Source organism: Amphiura filiformis, chromosome 7, assembly GCF_039555335.1.
Source record: "Amphiura filiformis chromosome 7, Afil_fr2py, whole genome shotgun sequence".
NCBI classification, from domain to species: domain Eukaryota; kingdom Metazoa; phylum Echinodermata; class Ophiuroidea; order Amphilepidida; family Amphiuridae; genus Amphiura; species Amphiura filiformis.
Window position 1 is genome coordinate 54,431,617 of NC_092634.1, and position 15,875 is coordinate 54,447,491.

The 15,875-nt window shown below is 35.7% G+C and overlaps 1 protein-coding gene across 1 annotated transcript in view; it reads right to left on the reverse strand.

The window, feature by feature from the left end:
• LOC140157344 (5'-3' exoribonuclease 1-like) overlaps positions 1–15,875 on the reverse strand; it is a 59,959-nt gene that overhangs the window by 37,874 nt on the left and 6,210 nt on the right. The window contains exons 2-8 of the mRNA XM_072180505.1: positions 8,318–8,410; positions 5,651–5,782; positions 5,007–5,107; positions 4,044–4,251; positions 3,204–3,314; positions 2,234–2,407; positions 1,101–1,266 (exon numbers count right to left, since the gene is read on the reverse strand). Of these exons, the coding sequence (XP_072036606.1) occupies positions 1,101–1,266; positions 2,234–2,407; positions 3,204–3,314; positions 4,044–4,251; positions 5,007–5,107; positions 5,651–5,782; positions 8,318–8,392 (967 nt within the window). The 5' untranslated portion in view covers positions 8,393–8,410. The remainder of the gene's footprint in view (positions 1–1,100; positions 1,267–2,233; positions 2,408–3,203; positions 3,315–4,043; positions 4,252–5,006; positions 5,108–5,650; positions 5,783–8,317; positions 8,411–15,875) is intronic.

Here is a 15,875-nt window from a genome sequence, read left to right on the forward strand (position 1 = left end):
AGTTATGCTAGAAGAAGCTGATATTCTTCCTGTAGTTCTGAAATACTTTTAAATTACAGCTGTATCTGTAATTTAATATAATCATGTTGTATATTGTACAACTTAATTTGGTTTGCAATTTATTTTTAAGTGATTTCACATTAGATATCAATAAAATTGAACTACAAGGGTTTATTTTAGAGACATTTAGTTTTTTTCAAATTCAGGCAGGAGTGCTAATTAGATTGGATGTAATAAGACTATAAATACCTTTTTTAATAACCCTGTATTTGAAATACATGGATATAATTCAACAGTTTAATATAAGAGGGTTGCTAGTCTAACTCCATCAGTCGTCTACACTGCGGATGTACTATGTTATGCTTTGTAGTGACGACTGAATAATTTACAGTACATAGCGTGACGGACTTATGAAAATATTCTCTTGTGACTTCGGTCATGCGCCATAGTGCGACTGACTAGCGGTGCCCGTGTACCATGCTGTTGTGACAAGATCGCGCTCTGAAGTTCTAAAAGCAACAAACTCGGTCAAAAGGTAAATTCAGACACAACAGCACATGCTCTATGCCACAAGAAATCCTGTTGCAAAGTCTGTCACTTTTTTTCCATATAGTTTTCCCAGTCATCAATCCAGACGGTTGACGAATGAGGGCAGCAGGCAAGAGAGTTGCTATGTTATTATATAAACTTACAACCTTCTTGCATTCAAAGGACACATTATATACACTGATTCCCTTCAAGTTCAGTAGTGACGTCAATGCTTTCTTGCATTTGTGCCACAAGCGTGCCGACAAACCACAGTGTGCGTTCTGCGCGATTAACTGTATGCGCATAATTCAATATTGCCGGCAGTCATATACGCACATACATCATTCATTACCGAACTTGAGTTGAACCAAATTATAGCTACATTATGCTATTCCATTTGCAATCCATCCACATGACCTTAGTCTCCCACACAGGGGGGGGGGTGTAATGTAAATGGAATCACCCATTCAGGTAACCTCATTTGAAATTCACGCTCCTTGTGTGGAATCTCACTCATTATTGATTTTAATTACTTTAATTTGATTTTTCTGCATAGCTTAGCTCTCACTCACCATTCATCTCTGGTCTGACATCCATGTAGGTCTGGTACAACAAGGGCAATGCATTGTGGTTAATATGCAAATCGGGTAAATGAGGTACAAAATCATTGCCGACGAGAAATCCCATGAACACCCAGTCATCAATGATCTTCTCTGCATCGTAGTCAACAATTTTGGACTGCAATGGACAAGTAATTGAACAATATTACCTTAAATGTTACAATGTCAGAATGTTACAATGGCTAGACAATATATCTCACTTATTGCACTCCACCCAGGTGTATTATTGGGAGCTGTTTAGGGGTACTCATACCAGTGCTGTTATTGTAGGCTGTCACATGGTGTGGTATCTTAATGGCAGCAGAATAAATGAAAAGCACTTTGAACAAATTGACAAGCTGCAATATTAATGCCAACAGTTACGTTTTTTATTTATTATTAACAAACATATTTTACAGTGCCTTTGTACATATCTTTGGTAATTGGTCTTATTTAATTATGCCGCTTTTCATAATTTATTTAAATTTCCACAAAAGGGCTGTCAAGCAAACCTGAGTCCACAGTAGCTAGTGGCCAATCCAATTTGGAATTTAACAAAAGGAGTTACAAAAAGGAGTTATAAAGTTTAGAGCCGAGGCGCGCTATTTTCCATTTTTCACAACTTGAATCAGGGGTTCTCAATAGACGGCCCATGGACTAATGGATGGTCCACCCTGATGTGTCAGTGACGTCAGTGCGAATTTCACTGGGTGCAGCTTCAAATCAATAGTGTTTGCTAGCATACACATGCACAATGCCCTTAAAAATGCCGCGTGAATGTGTGCGAAACAGTTGCCTCAATGTGTTGACGTCACTGCCACATCATGGTGAAAAGTGGTTTAGCAGCTCTGAAATGACCCATTAACGTAGCAAAACGAGGCGTATTTGACCTCAAAAGCAGATCTTTGAAATGTATTAAGCCCTCTGTGGCTTGCGAGCAAATGTAACTGAACACTCCTGATTTACATGTAGATGCTTCACATATCCGAATACTTCAATGGGACCTGCCTAGTAAATCTGAAATCCAACGAAAGGAGTTACAAAATCATCTACAAAAACTATTGTTATGTAATAGGTAGATTTGAACCAAGCCAGTGTACACTTACCCTGACTGCAGAGAACTCTGCATCCAGGTATTCTCTGAATAGTGAGAGATGTAACAGGTGAAATGTCGTCTCTTCAGCAGTCGTTGGCCTCTTGCTGTTGGCTTGTTTACCAAATCTAACTTCTTCACGTAGCAGAGAGAAATGAGGCTCATGTGAGGCAAGACCCAGCATGATCTGAAAACAAATAAAAACTCAGAGAATTCATCAATGGGAAGAAAGTACTCTAGTTATTGCTGAATGCATAATGCTGTGTAAGATCATGCATATTGGATTTTCAAGCAGGGACCAGTTTCAGGAGCCAAAATCAAATCATATTTAGCACCTGAATAAGTGCATGTATTACAAAATTGTGTATTCCTGAATGGAGGCTATTTTGTTTAATATATCAAGGTAAAAATAACTTACTTGGTAACATACCAAGTAAGCTTTCTTTAATTGTGCAACCAGAAGATAGTGTACTGTCAGTTTATTGTGCTGTACACATGGTTATATGACAATAACTGGTCATTAGTCCAAAAACCCAAAATCTTAGTTATACACTCTAATCCTAACCCTAAACATAACCCTGGCTCTAAATATCCTAACTCTGACTCTAATCCTAACTCTGACTCTACCCTGTCCATAACACTATAACCCTAATGCAAACCCTAACATTATCCCTAATCCTAACCTAAAATTCCCTAACCTCTAACTTCAGCCCTTTTTGGACTAATAACCCTTCAGGACAGCACGACACATCTTACAGTGTGTGCTTCAGTGCTTGCTTACGTTCTGTGTGCTATATGCACAACGATTTTTGAAGCTGAAGTTTAAAGATGGCAAAATTGTTATATTTTGGGTTTTTGCCAATAAATGCATGTCTCCATATGCTAGAATTCAATATGGCAAATTTACCATAGCATTATGCATGGCATTATTCTAAGTCAAGACTTTTACCGTCTTTGGACATAAATAGTCCCATTGATCTTACCAAGTCAGCATCCAGGCCATAGAGACAATGTCTTGTGTTAGAATCATAGTCTGGTCTCAGCTTTTCTGATCGGATAAAATCCATAATCTTGTGCTCACCCTCACCTGGTGTCTGTGAAAATGAGCAATATTATTTATATCATAATATTCATAGTGTGTACCAAAATGTTCACTAAGGCGACAAAAAAACACCCTGCAGTGCCTAGATTTCACCTTGGTTTGCGAGAATCAAAATCCATCATAGTCACTGCACTTACTGTATGATACAATGAGAGAAGTTGATTCTCACAACCAAATCTTACGAGAATCCATTCGCTGATTCTCGTCGAAATCTAGGACCTGCCCTGTTCTATGGGTGGACGGCCCTTTCAAGCAGGGTAGGTTGGTCGGTTGGTCAGGCCATTTTTGTTTTGTTTTTGCAAATGACCTTAAAAATATTTTGTAATACATTCATTTGTACAGGAAACATGTTGTCTCCAATTTTTTAGATCTAAGTTGGATGGCCCATAGAACAGTTGTGTCGCCTAGTGGGAAATGACTGTATGTTTGTGTGTGTGGGGGGGGGGGAGGGGGGCACTTGTTTGTAAACAACACTATCAAAGCGAGGAAAAACACCTGGATACACTTTGATAACAGGGGACACACACCATCTATCTGCACACATCCTTGGTTCCTTTTCCCCACACAAATTTAGGACCATCTCATTTGCCTGTAGAGGGTTAGGTCAAAACTTCAAACAGGTCCAAGGTTTGGCACAGAAAACTTGGGTAGCTTGTCCTTGCTTTGAATGGCTCGGCGAACGCACACACACACACATTTACTCCATGATATAAACACCTACCTCGTGTCCAGAAAGAAACACTCTGACACCTTGCCAAGATCTATCATATGTCATCTTCTTGTTGACAAAATATTTGAGCTGTTCATTGAGTCTAGCCATGAAATGTGTTCCTGGGGTGATGCAATTGGAATCAAAACGCTTCTCCTCTGGAAGCGTCTCCCCTTTGCTTACGGCCTCCTTTTCCCTTGCTTCAGCTTCATGGGCAGATCTGATTATACAGAAACAAGCAACTTCAAGAATTTACAAAGAATTTACACATGGATTTTTGTGAGTAAATTATGGCTCTCATGGACAGTTTCAAAATTACACAACTTTTGAATGACCTAATCACACAATTCCATACCAGCAGACAGGGCTCGAAAAAATGTTGATTTCCTGTGAAGCGAGCTTAATTTCCCACAATTTATAGCATGTTTTTATACAAAAAAGACACAATTTCCCTCCAAATACCAGAATTTCCCTCCAAACACCAACATTTCCTGGGAATGAGCTTCCCAAATTCCCCACTTTTTTGAGCCATGCCAGCAGATATGACAATATACTTTAAATCAACCTCCATCACCCCTTGTTGAGCTGACTTTGCATCCAACCTTTATGTATGATCACTTTTGATATTTCAGCTTCTCTTGTTTTTAGTAGTTTTCAATACTTTCCAGTTTGCATTCCCAGTTTATATGCAAAATAGAGTGCCATTCTCACACCTTTTTCCTGACATTTATTTACAAAATGTCCAGGCCCAAACTGATTGATTGGCTGTTGAAGGCCAAAATTCACTTTATGATTATATTAGTATATATTATTTTTGCATACACCCCACACTTGTTCAGAAAAAGTCACAGGTGCAGAACAGGTACCTGTTTTGCCCACTTTGAGAAAAACGAGCCATTCCCTATAATTTGAAGCTAACTAGCCGTTTCTAGACACTGGACCCATGGCAGTGTATCAGATTTGCCCTAATCTTACCTAAATCGTCTCCCTCTCTGCTGGTTCATCTTGGCTCTTGGTGCTACGCCATCCACTGCCATGAAAAATACTTTACGTGGCTTGATCATACGAAATAATACCTGCAAAATAAACAACAGTACACACTTTACTCCAGAACTGATCTAGTGCAGAATAATTTCTTCAACAAAATAAACTTACATACTAACTATCGGTTTCTTGGTTCAAGATTTTTATAATTAAATTAAATTTTAATTCAATTTCCAAACATGCTTGTGATGAAAAAGATAATTTTTTTTTAAATTTAAAAACTAATAAGCATACTATATATTTGACTTAAACAATACCCCAGGCACTTATTAAAGTCAATCATTTTCAGGGGCGCACACTTATTAAAATTATAAAATGAAAGTTGCAAGCAGGATTTTACAAGCATAGACATTCAACATACAGTGTAGCTGAAGTCAAAATCATCATAATCCTAAAATAGGACAGTTTAGAAGGTTAATTTTATTTGCAGACATTTAATGGCATTTTAGATGTACAGGTGCATTGAAAAGGGTCCCTTATAAAGTTGTCACTCTACAATTCTGTAGAGGGTGCTAATTAGGGGATGGTGCTAATTATGTTGAATATGGTACAAGTATTTACTAATAAGCACATACATCAATATAGTTAAAGATGTTCTCATATATCTTCTCTTCTGTGATACGGAAATGTACATCGTCGTCGTTGGGATGTGAGCACGGATGTATAATGCCATTCATGTCTAGGTATAGGTTGTCAAACTCAGGAATCTGATGAAAAAAAGAAAAGAAATGTTAATTTGCATCAAATTATCTTTTATTTATTTGAATCAATATTATTATCACTGAGTTGCTGAAAGATGTTTATAAGATGACCATATAGGCCTAAGGCAACAAAATGAATTTCATAAAATTTGCACACTCAAATCTGCACAAAATGATTCCTAAAATTGGAAATAGACCAAACAAATCAAAAAAACTTGAAAACATCGGGTTAATCCACAGCCCCTTGAGATTTGATCAAAATCCAAGTTCATAAGTTGATATTAAAATCAGACGAAAAACCCACATTTCTCAAACGGAGCCATTCAACCACAAGGTTCTTATGAGATCAGTTCTTCCATACATGTAAGTTTTAACACCATGCAGAGACCTTCATTTTTGAAGAGCTCTATAGCTCTGGAGCTCCTCGGAGAGCTCCTGACAACATTTTAGGACTGCTATTTATCAAGCTCCTTGTTTCTTGAAAATATCATGTTTTAAATGCTGGATTTGTCAATTGAGCTTCTTGTTGAGCTCCATAATAAATTTGGTAGAGTGATTAATAGAGCTCCACCAGTTTCTAGTATTGTTTGCACTTGGACCTCTTTTTGTAATTGTGCAAATTGCAGGCAAATGTAACTTACCTGCATTTTCCCCCTCTAATTTATATTTCCCTTCCCTTCTTTCTTGGTTTTGGTGGGGCGGTCTTAGAGGCACCTGTTCGCTCCAGCCATTCACTGGACTTTTTAAAACAAATACTGTTCCTTTCATAATATTGTGTAATTTTTGATGTAACTTATGTGCAATATTATATATTTTTTGTAATTCTGTGCCAGTGATAAAGTGTAATAAATAAATAAATAAATAAATAAATAAATAAATAAATAAATAAATAAATAAAAAAAAATAAATAAATAAATAAAAAAATAAATAAAAAAAAAATAAACAAAAAAAAAACATAAAACAAATAAACAAATAAATAAATAAATAAATAAATAAATAAATAAATTAATTAATTAAAAAAAAAATAAATAAAAAAAATAAATAAATAAAAATAAATTAATTAATTAATTAATTAATAAAAAAAAGTTATGAAAGTCTGCATGCATGCAAATAATAAGCGCCACGTAGATGTAGCGTATGTGCCCCACTGATTCAGTGAGTTCCTTTCCTTTTAAATTGCAACATGAATACGGTGAATTAAATTCCATAAACAAATGCAGTTGGGTTTACCAATCTTGCTTTGAAAGAAACAACGTCAAGGGTGCGCAGCATTGTTTTAACCCTATTCTATTACCCCCACAAAAGTGGTATATTTAAGTGGTGTGGAGGTATCATAATCATATTAACTACTGCGTTGCAGTGTTATTGGTTGGGTAAAAACCAATAAGATCCTGTGTCTTATACTGGGGTACCCAAAAAGGTGGCTTTGTTACATTTTGATGTGCCGCTTGGACTTCAAAACACTGTCTCTTGAGTATTCCTTCACTTAGAAGATTCAATTAGGTCTTAAATTGAGGCTAATTTATTCTATATTACTCATGTTTTCATCCTGTTTTGAAATATTTTTTAATTATTTTCTTATGACGTTTGGCATGAAATGTGCCAAGGGTGGCTGAGGATTAGGGGGAGGAGGATTAGGGGGAGGGATTCATATTGTAAATTTGATTTAAACCCCCCATTAAAAATTGAATCTAGTAAAAAAATGTCTAAATGAACTCCCAGACATCTAAACCAAGTAAATAAATACAGAAGTTTATTTAAAAGACCAATACTTGCTCAGAATGATTGTAAATGTGGAAAAAAGAGGTGGGGTTACATCCTCCGTACTTTGTGATTGTTTTTGCCCGCACTCTCTCATTTTTTAACCGATTTCCATAAAAAAGGTGTCAAAATGCTCAGAAGGATGAACCACTTCAAATGAGATGTGTATTATGTTTGAACCATTTCATTTTTTTACTATGTAACACAAAGGTACCCCAGGTTGTGACACAGGACCATAAGTGGCATATCATTGGCAAGCTTGGACTTTAAGCTTTTAGAAAAACAAGTTTAATATTTAATTATGTAAATATTATGCAAATTAGCTCATGAATAATTAATGAGCTCATAGCCAAATATGATCAAAAAATTATTTTCATTTACATCAATGTGGCATTTTTATGCAGTTTTAAATACACTGCCGTGTTTCTACATATAATAAAAAGAAATCCGAGTTACTTTGGACCATATTTAAAAAGTTTATGGACATTTTTTGGGCTATTTTTAGGGTAAAATTTGGCCTAAAAATTGTCAAAATATGCAGGTTTCCAACATTTTAAACCATTTTATGATGTGTTAATGGTAGTTGTATTAGGAAAAAAGGCGTTTTGTTGATAGAGAAGTGATAAATTATCAAAACTATTCCAAAGATAAGACCTTATTAGTGTAAATAATTTTTTTACATGCATATTAAGCCATTTTGTGCCATATGGCACGAAATTGATAGGGGGTAATAGAATAGGGTTAAAAGATCAGGGGTTAACACGTAATGGTAATACTTACTTGATTTTCCTTAACTACCTCACTCAGGCATGGATACCGTTCACTGATCCACCTGTAGAATTTTGGTACACCCATTGTGGCTGAGGTTTATACCTAGATATACAGGGTGGAAAATATGATCAATTAATTGCATAATCAAACAAAAATATTATCTAATAGCTAATTGAAATTAATTTTAAGCTCTCTGTAACTGCAAATGTGTACATTTTTAAGGTTTTTTTGTTGATTTTCTCATAACTTGAAATACATCCATAAATTTTGTTCCATCAGTAGTCTTGGGCGTTTGGATCTTTACGATGCCGATGTCGCAATAGTGCGACTACTGATCAATAGTTGCAAGCGTGTGTTTGAAATAAACAATTTGCATATATTGCAATTTGAGAGAATTTCTCACTTTGGTGAGAAAGTGAATTCTCATTATTTGGCGAATTCGCACTATTGGGACTAAATTATTACTTTGCATCAAGGTTAAACAGTTGCCAAACACTATGAAGTCAAGGTTTATGTATTGGAAGGAGGGCAGGGCTTCGATAAATGAGGGAAATTATGGGATAAAAAACAAGGTTAAAAACAATTTTTTGAAAGCAAGTGAAAACAGCTATTCTGCTAGGAAGTTTTTGTCTCAAAAATTATCGAAAATGCAAGAAACATACCTTCGTAAAATCAGCATCACTTCCGTCACATAAAAAGATGATGAGTGGAAAGTGGCAAAGAATTTGTGAAATGGGGTTATTTTTTAGAGAAAGATACATCACATTTTTTGAGAAATTCGCTTCACTTGAATAAATGCAGAATTGCGTCACGCAGTAAAAAACTGTCACACACGCTTGAAATGCTTGATACAGTGTAATGCATGTTATACTTTCATGCCGCTTGCTGCTGTGGCAAGTGGCACAACGTATCAGCCAATCATAAGCCTTGATTGTGTCCGTTTGGCTGCACTGCTCTAGCCCGAGGTACTCACACCTCCGTCACTACGATTACCACTGTCCTTCTCCGTATGAAGGTCTGAGGCTCCTAGGCATATCTGGTCCAGGGTACACAGTATCCAAATTTTTTAAACAAAATATCACTTCTTACTGTTCCTCATGTGAAGATAAGGCTTAAACAAAACATATTCGGTGCATGTGTGTCGTGTGAACAATTTTGCTACATTTGAAGGTGTAAAGATGACCAAATTTGTGACTGTATCGATCGTCACCATAACAAAAATTTAATCTCATAGAGATAAACACGGTCATGATGGTGGCGAGGAAATTGCATTTTTTTGCTGTAAAATGCTGATTTAATGAAGAAAAGAGATGCAGGAAGTCTTCATAGTATTATTTTTAAGGATTATATCACAAAACTGAACATGTGAGTACTTTTATGAATGCAGGGTGAACCTTTTAAACTGCGACACGAGTCCTACGGGTGCCCCGGTTTCTGCAATAGTACAGAAGTCATGGCCCTAACAGCGATGAAGGAACAACTTAAGGCCAGAGTAAGGGGAGACACATTCGTCCACACCCGAATTTGAGATTTCTTGATATTTATCAACACTAAGATGTATTCTTTCACTTGAAACTGATAAAAATACAACTTCCTAATATTTACTTGTATTTTTGCTTGATTTATTTTACTCTTTTCAACTCTAAAAAGTCACATGGCTCAAGACAGCTTAGTAAATTGGCGGAAATAATGAGTCGACAATGCGCGAATGAGAAATATTGTGATTACGCGCGCGAGTCGCGTCGCGTGACGCGGCACAACTCTGCGCGTATGTCCAACGCAGTCAAGGCGCATTCGGTATGTTGTTAACGCAAGCAAATGTGATGTAAACAAAACAAAAATTTGCAGTGAAAAATCCACTTAGATTTCTTAATTATTTTGGATTTAGGCGCACTAAAAGCAGACATTATAGATTCATTGGTGCAAAAAGATGCATATTTAGACCATGCACCAGATACAGCTTTTACAAGCGTGATAGTCTTGCCGTTTTAAAATATAAGGACGTTTTGTGCATAATTTTGACATTTTTTTACTAAAACGTCGATTTCTCAGAGCTCGAAAAATATGCAAGCAAAAGGTAAACCTTTTGCACTATCGTTTAGAGCACATCAAAGTCTAGGGAAGGTTTTCTCATTTTTTCAAAATATTTGTTTTGAACAAAAATATACACCATTATGTGCAATTTTTAGCTTAATAGAGTGACAAAATTGCTATTTTTAACATGTTTTTGCAATATTTCTAAAAATAAGACGCAATTTCAAAAAAAATAAAAAACCTTCCCTAAGTTCATGTCTCTTCTCCATGAAAAACTAACTAATTTTTTTATACTCCGAACGGATTTTTTTTTTTTTTTTCACAAAAAATTGGGGTTAAAAAGTGCATTTTTGTGATTTTTTCAAAAACTCGAGATTTTTGAACAAATCTGACGTCACCATGGGATTCCTTGACTCATTTCCGTTCCAAAAATGTATAGTTTTATATACTTTGGACATACGATTAAAAAATAATGATGCTCGAAAAGGTCCGTGCTCTCTCCCATTACTCTGCCCTTAAGGGCGTACTACACCCATGTATTGGTTTGATTGGTCTAAAAAATATTTTTTCATTTATAGCTAGGCGATATATGCACGGATCATGTGAAATAAAGAAAAAAAATAAAATAATAATAAAAAAAGGTGCTTTTAAACCATTGTATAGTAAGTCATTTTAGCCCTATATATTTTTTGTTTACATGTATCCTGGTAACTCAGATGGTGTTTCATAACAAACCATAATATATTCTTTTCAACATGTTCAAGTAGGGGGCATGGATAGAATACATTGAATCCTTTGTTATACCATCTATAGAAATGTACTCACTGATTATAACACTGAATAAATTAAATAGGCCTAATCTCTTCCACATAGACAATTTAATAAGTACTACACCATGTATTTATCTTCTATAATGTGGTGTTAGGAAAAGAGATTAAAAAGGGCTATAAGGTCATCAAAGGTCAGGTTATAGGTCAATTGGTTCAGGTCAAATTCAGGCATCAACATGTGGTAGTCTGTGATATCATACATGTCATAATGAGGCATCAATTTTGATATTTTGTCTGTTACTGGATATATAATGGAAATATGTGAGGTGGATATACTAAAATACCTTGGGATGTAAATGGTGAGTACAATTTAGATTGCCCAGTTGAGATGAATTGGGCAAATAAATATAAAATAGTTACCAAAATCACAAAAATGAAGCTTACGGAAAACTACCTAATATGGTGGTATGCGTGACAAAAAATACAATCTTTTTCAACATTGCTGTAGTGTGGTTGTGGTAACCTGTTACCTATGGCTTAATTAAGTTTCAGTGAAATAGTGTCGCAAGTTCAAAATACAAAATATAGCTCAACATTGAAAATAGAAGCATTTTAACCGGTTCGTTTTTTGATAGTTGTGGAGCACCAAGTTCATGAAGTCATAAAAGAAATCAGGGACCGCTTATTCCCATTTTACATTATTTCCCTAATGTGTTAGCAACACATATCCAAAATTTTAACGAAATCCGTTGATAGTAAGCTTTCCAAAATGAAGTGAATTTAAAACATCAGTGATGTACCACCTTTTGGCCTATATCATTAGCAGCATGTACGCTTCATTGATACTGATGCAACCAATTGAACGAGAAGATTTGCCCCTTCATTTTGCATACGACTTTGTCCAATTTCTTTTTCTCATTTCTTCACAAAATGCAAAAAAATGCAACAAAAATGCAATTGGTGTAGTACCCCCTTAAGGCCTAGTTCCAGATAACTTGGATAAGGAGTTACAGGGCATTCTATTGACATCTATTCCACAAATACGAAACATCACAATATGTGGGCTCATTTTGGGCTCCATGGATGTGAAGAACTCTATCCAGGACAGTTTTGGCGTGTATGGATGATACCAGGGTTTGGGCATGCATGGATGATTTTAATCCCATTGTACTATACTCACACAACAAAGTTGAGGTAATTGATCTACAGTGATCACATCTTTTGGGTGGGTTCAACATTCCCTGAGTTGGCAAAACCTGCAATCTTCATGGGCGTATTTTACTTAGTGCAAAAGTGGTCAAAATATTGCTCTGCAAAATGTCTTAATTTTCATGATTTGGATTTATCATATTGAGCAGCATTCTCCTTGTGATGTTTCTAGTGTGTAGAGAGGGTCTACAACATCTCTGAGGTAAAACTGACAAATACAAGGTATATTTCTTGATGCTTGAAGTTCGGATTTCTTAAACGTACAGTGCATCCCTATGTACTGCTGCAAGACTTCAGGTCCGTAGTAGACCGTAGTCATTTAATATGTTTATGATAAAGACTGAAGTCTTGCTGGCAGGACTACTTAAGGCCATGATGTGTCAGGCTAGCACTGCTCAATGCTCATGCCGCTCAGTGGCAAGTTTGACGAAATAAAAGGTATCACATCTTTGTACCGTATAGTTTTTAGTTGAAAGGAGTATCCCATCATGCATTGCAGTATATCTGCATGTCCCATAGGCATAGCAAATGTATTACAAAATATAAACAAGAGCCGCTTAGATATAGAGAGCTACAATTTCACAATACTTTAGGGGTCATATTTTTGCAAACAAACGTCTAACTAGCTTCCCTGATTTAAGCTTGTTATTTTAAGTTGAAGTGAGGGATTTTGTGTACATCTATATGGTATATTCAGTTCTATTATGGTACCGCAAAGCATAATGGGATACTCCATTCAGCTGCTGTCTAAAAACATGTTTAACCTTGTTCGATGAAATGTATATGGTCGTATGTCATGAACTGGGTACGCTAAAATGGGGGATTCATTACAATTCAACTTTTTTTTTTCAAGTTTCGTTCTAGTTTATTCTTAAAGTACTTGGCTATGTTCAAAGTATTTGGTATCAATGTTTTCCTAGAAGTCTGCTCTACAAAATAAAACCATTTGCAGCCCATTTGGACAAGTATTGTGAGAGTTATAGTAACAAATATTCAATTAGGTAACGGGGGGATTCGGCAGTGGGGGCTTCGGCAGTGGGGGATTCCATAGACATTGCACACAAACAGGGCTAAAATGAGTCGCCTATAAATTTACATAAGTAGAGAAGTGAAACACCTGTGGGGCTCTGATTTCACATGCACTTCACTGAATGATAGATCTAACTTATGATGCAAACATAATGTGCTTTAAATGCAATTAATTAATTAGTTAATTGGATGTTAATTAGATACAAATTTTGACCACCTTTTGGCAATGTCCGCCTTGTCCGGCCATTCTGCGCTCACACATATCCCACAAAACAAGGTAGAAGCTTGGATTAACTTGATTTTAACTTTATTTCATAAATATCCATCTCCTTTTAATTACTTTGATATTTAAAATATTTAAGATAAAGAATTAAGCATTTATTATCAAATTTAATGACCAGTGGAAGTTGTTTGTCACCTGAGATCAAATCTGTTGCATTTGAGCGACAAGTGTAGGGAATTCAGTATGTTAAATCAAACAGGAAAGGGTGTATCAAGCTAAGCATGATTCAAATGTGGTTATTCCAACAGGTTGTGTTCTTTATGTTGGAATAGATATATGATACATGAAAACAATAAATTTGTACTTCAGGTTCAAGACCATGAAGAAATTTTATGTGCTCAATATCCGCCTAATAATATACCATATTTAAAGTCACCCTGTATAGTACCATTTTGCATAGAGATGACAATTTGCACCGGTGTGAGAGCCATTTAATTACATAGGGCCATGTGTTTTGAACTCGCCACCCTTAGCGTTACATCACAAATATTATGAATTTTTACACCAATCAAGTTTCAAATTAGAATATCTCCACAACTATCAACCCTAAACAAGCAAAAGTATACATTTTTGGAAAGCTGAAGGCAAAAGCAATTTAAATATACACATTTCAACTCATTGTACAGGGTGACCTTGAAGTTATACAGGGTGGAATAAAAAAAATCCAAATAAAAAATGGGTCACATAATGCATTGCTTATTACTAACTTGCAGTTATAAACTGAAAGTAATCAACATTGATTTGGTTAGAGGTTAGGGGGAGCCTACTGACTTTGGAAGAAAAAAAATCACAGCTGTTTGGTAATTTCGAATACAGGGTGTCCAAAAATATGTTCAAATTTTTTTACAATTCAACATATTTTGAACTGAAACATTTTACCCCTAACCCATACAAAAAAAAGTAAGTCCATATTTAGATTCCTCATCAAATTTCCTCTCAGAAAATGTAAACTTTGACTGTGATAGGATAAGTAATTAAAAATTTAGGGCAACTTTTAGATTTTGAAGACATCCGCATTGCTTACTACAGTGTTTAATATGAAAACAGGTAGTATTGCACATAAAAGTTTGCATTTCATAGACTAAACCAATCATAAAGAGTTCAAAATGATTAAAAACAATTAGCAGAATAAATAATCTTTCAAAAGAGCTCTTAACCATGTCTGTAGCCCATATGGATGCAAAGATATGATCAGTTGATTCAACGCGCGCACACAAAATCTTTATTTCCCATAGACTTTGCACATACCGCCACCGCCTCATCCGCCACCGCCTCATCCCCCACGTCGGTCATTCTGAACTCAAACAACTCTAACTCCACTATCTTAGTTGATAAACAATTCTCCTTTGGAGGTCTGTTAGGGCACACATTTAGCTACAACATGACACCAAACACACTTCAATACCTTTTGTTCAAGCAGAGATATAACAATTTGAACGAGTCTCGATTTGGAAAAGCGTAACAACACCACCATTTTTGGGTGGCGAGTTCAAAACGCGTGGCCATAGAAGAAAATGAAGTTTGTATATTCCATAACTACACTTACTACATTAAACCTGTTTGATTTTGATGAATTTCAGTACTAACGAGTCAAACATACACAGATCACCCTGTATAATATGCTGATCACCCTGCTGTCACATCTAATACAGAGCGCCTGTGGCTGCACTGTGCTTGGAGCTCCTCATGTTATTCATGATTATACCAGTTTTTCTTCATCTGTGGAAACAAATTTTACACCAATCTAATCATTAAGGATCAAGGAACATTTTGGAACACTTCTTGGCGTTCCTAATGCGTCAACTTTCGTGTTATTTATGATCACATTTTTGATGTGATTCTATATTTTTGTGTGTTTTACTGTACTGTGGATGCTAACTGTCTACATATTGACCAGTTATTGACAGCTGTTGATTGAAATGTACTTGAGTTAACTGTCTTCATACATGGCTAATTTTGGTGTATGGTGTATTTGGATTGTAGCAGCATTGATTGTTACAATCATGACTGTGATTACTGCTCCAACCTATTCAAGGCAGGACCTACTTGACTTGAGACCAGTCAAATCTAAACTACCACCTGATGTGTACAAAACTTTGTGTAGTTTGGATATCTGTTCAAGGATGCCTACAAGAAGAGGTTGCCGTGGAGGAAAGAACAGAGAGCAGTCAAATACAATTTCTTCCCTGGGTCAACAACCAAATACAAGATCTAACAATGATGATTGTTCTAACCCTATACA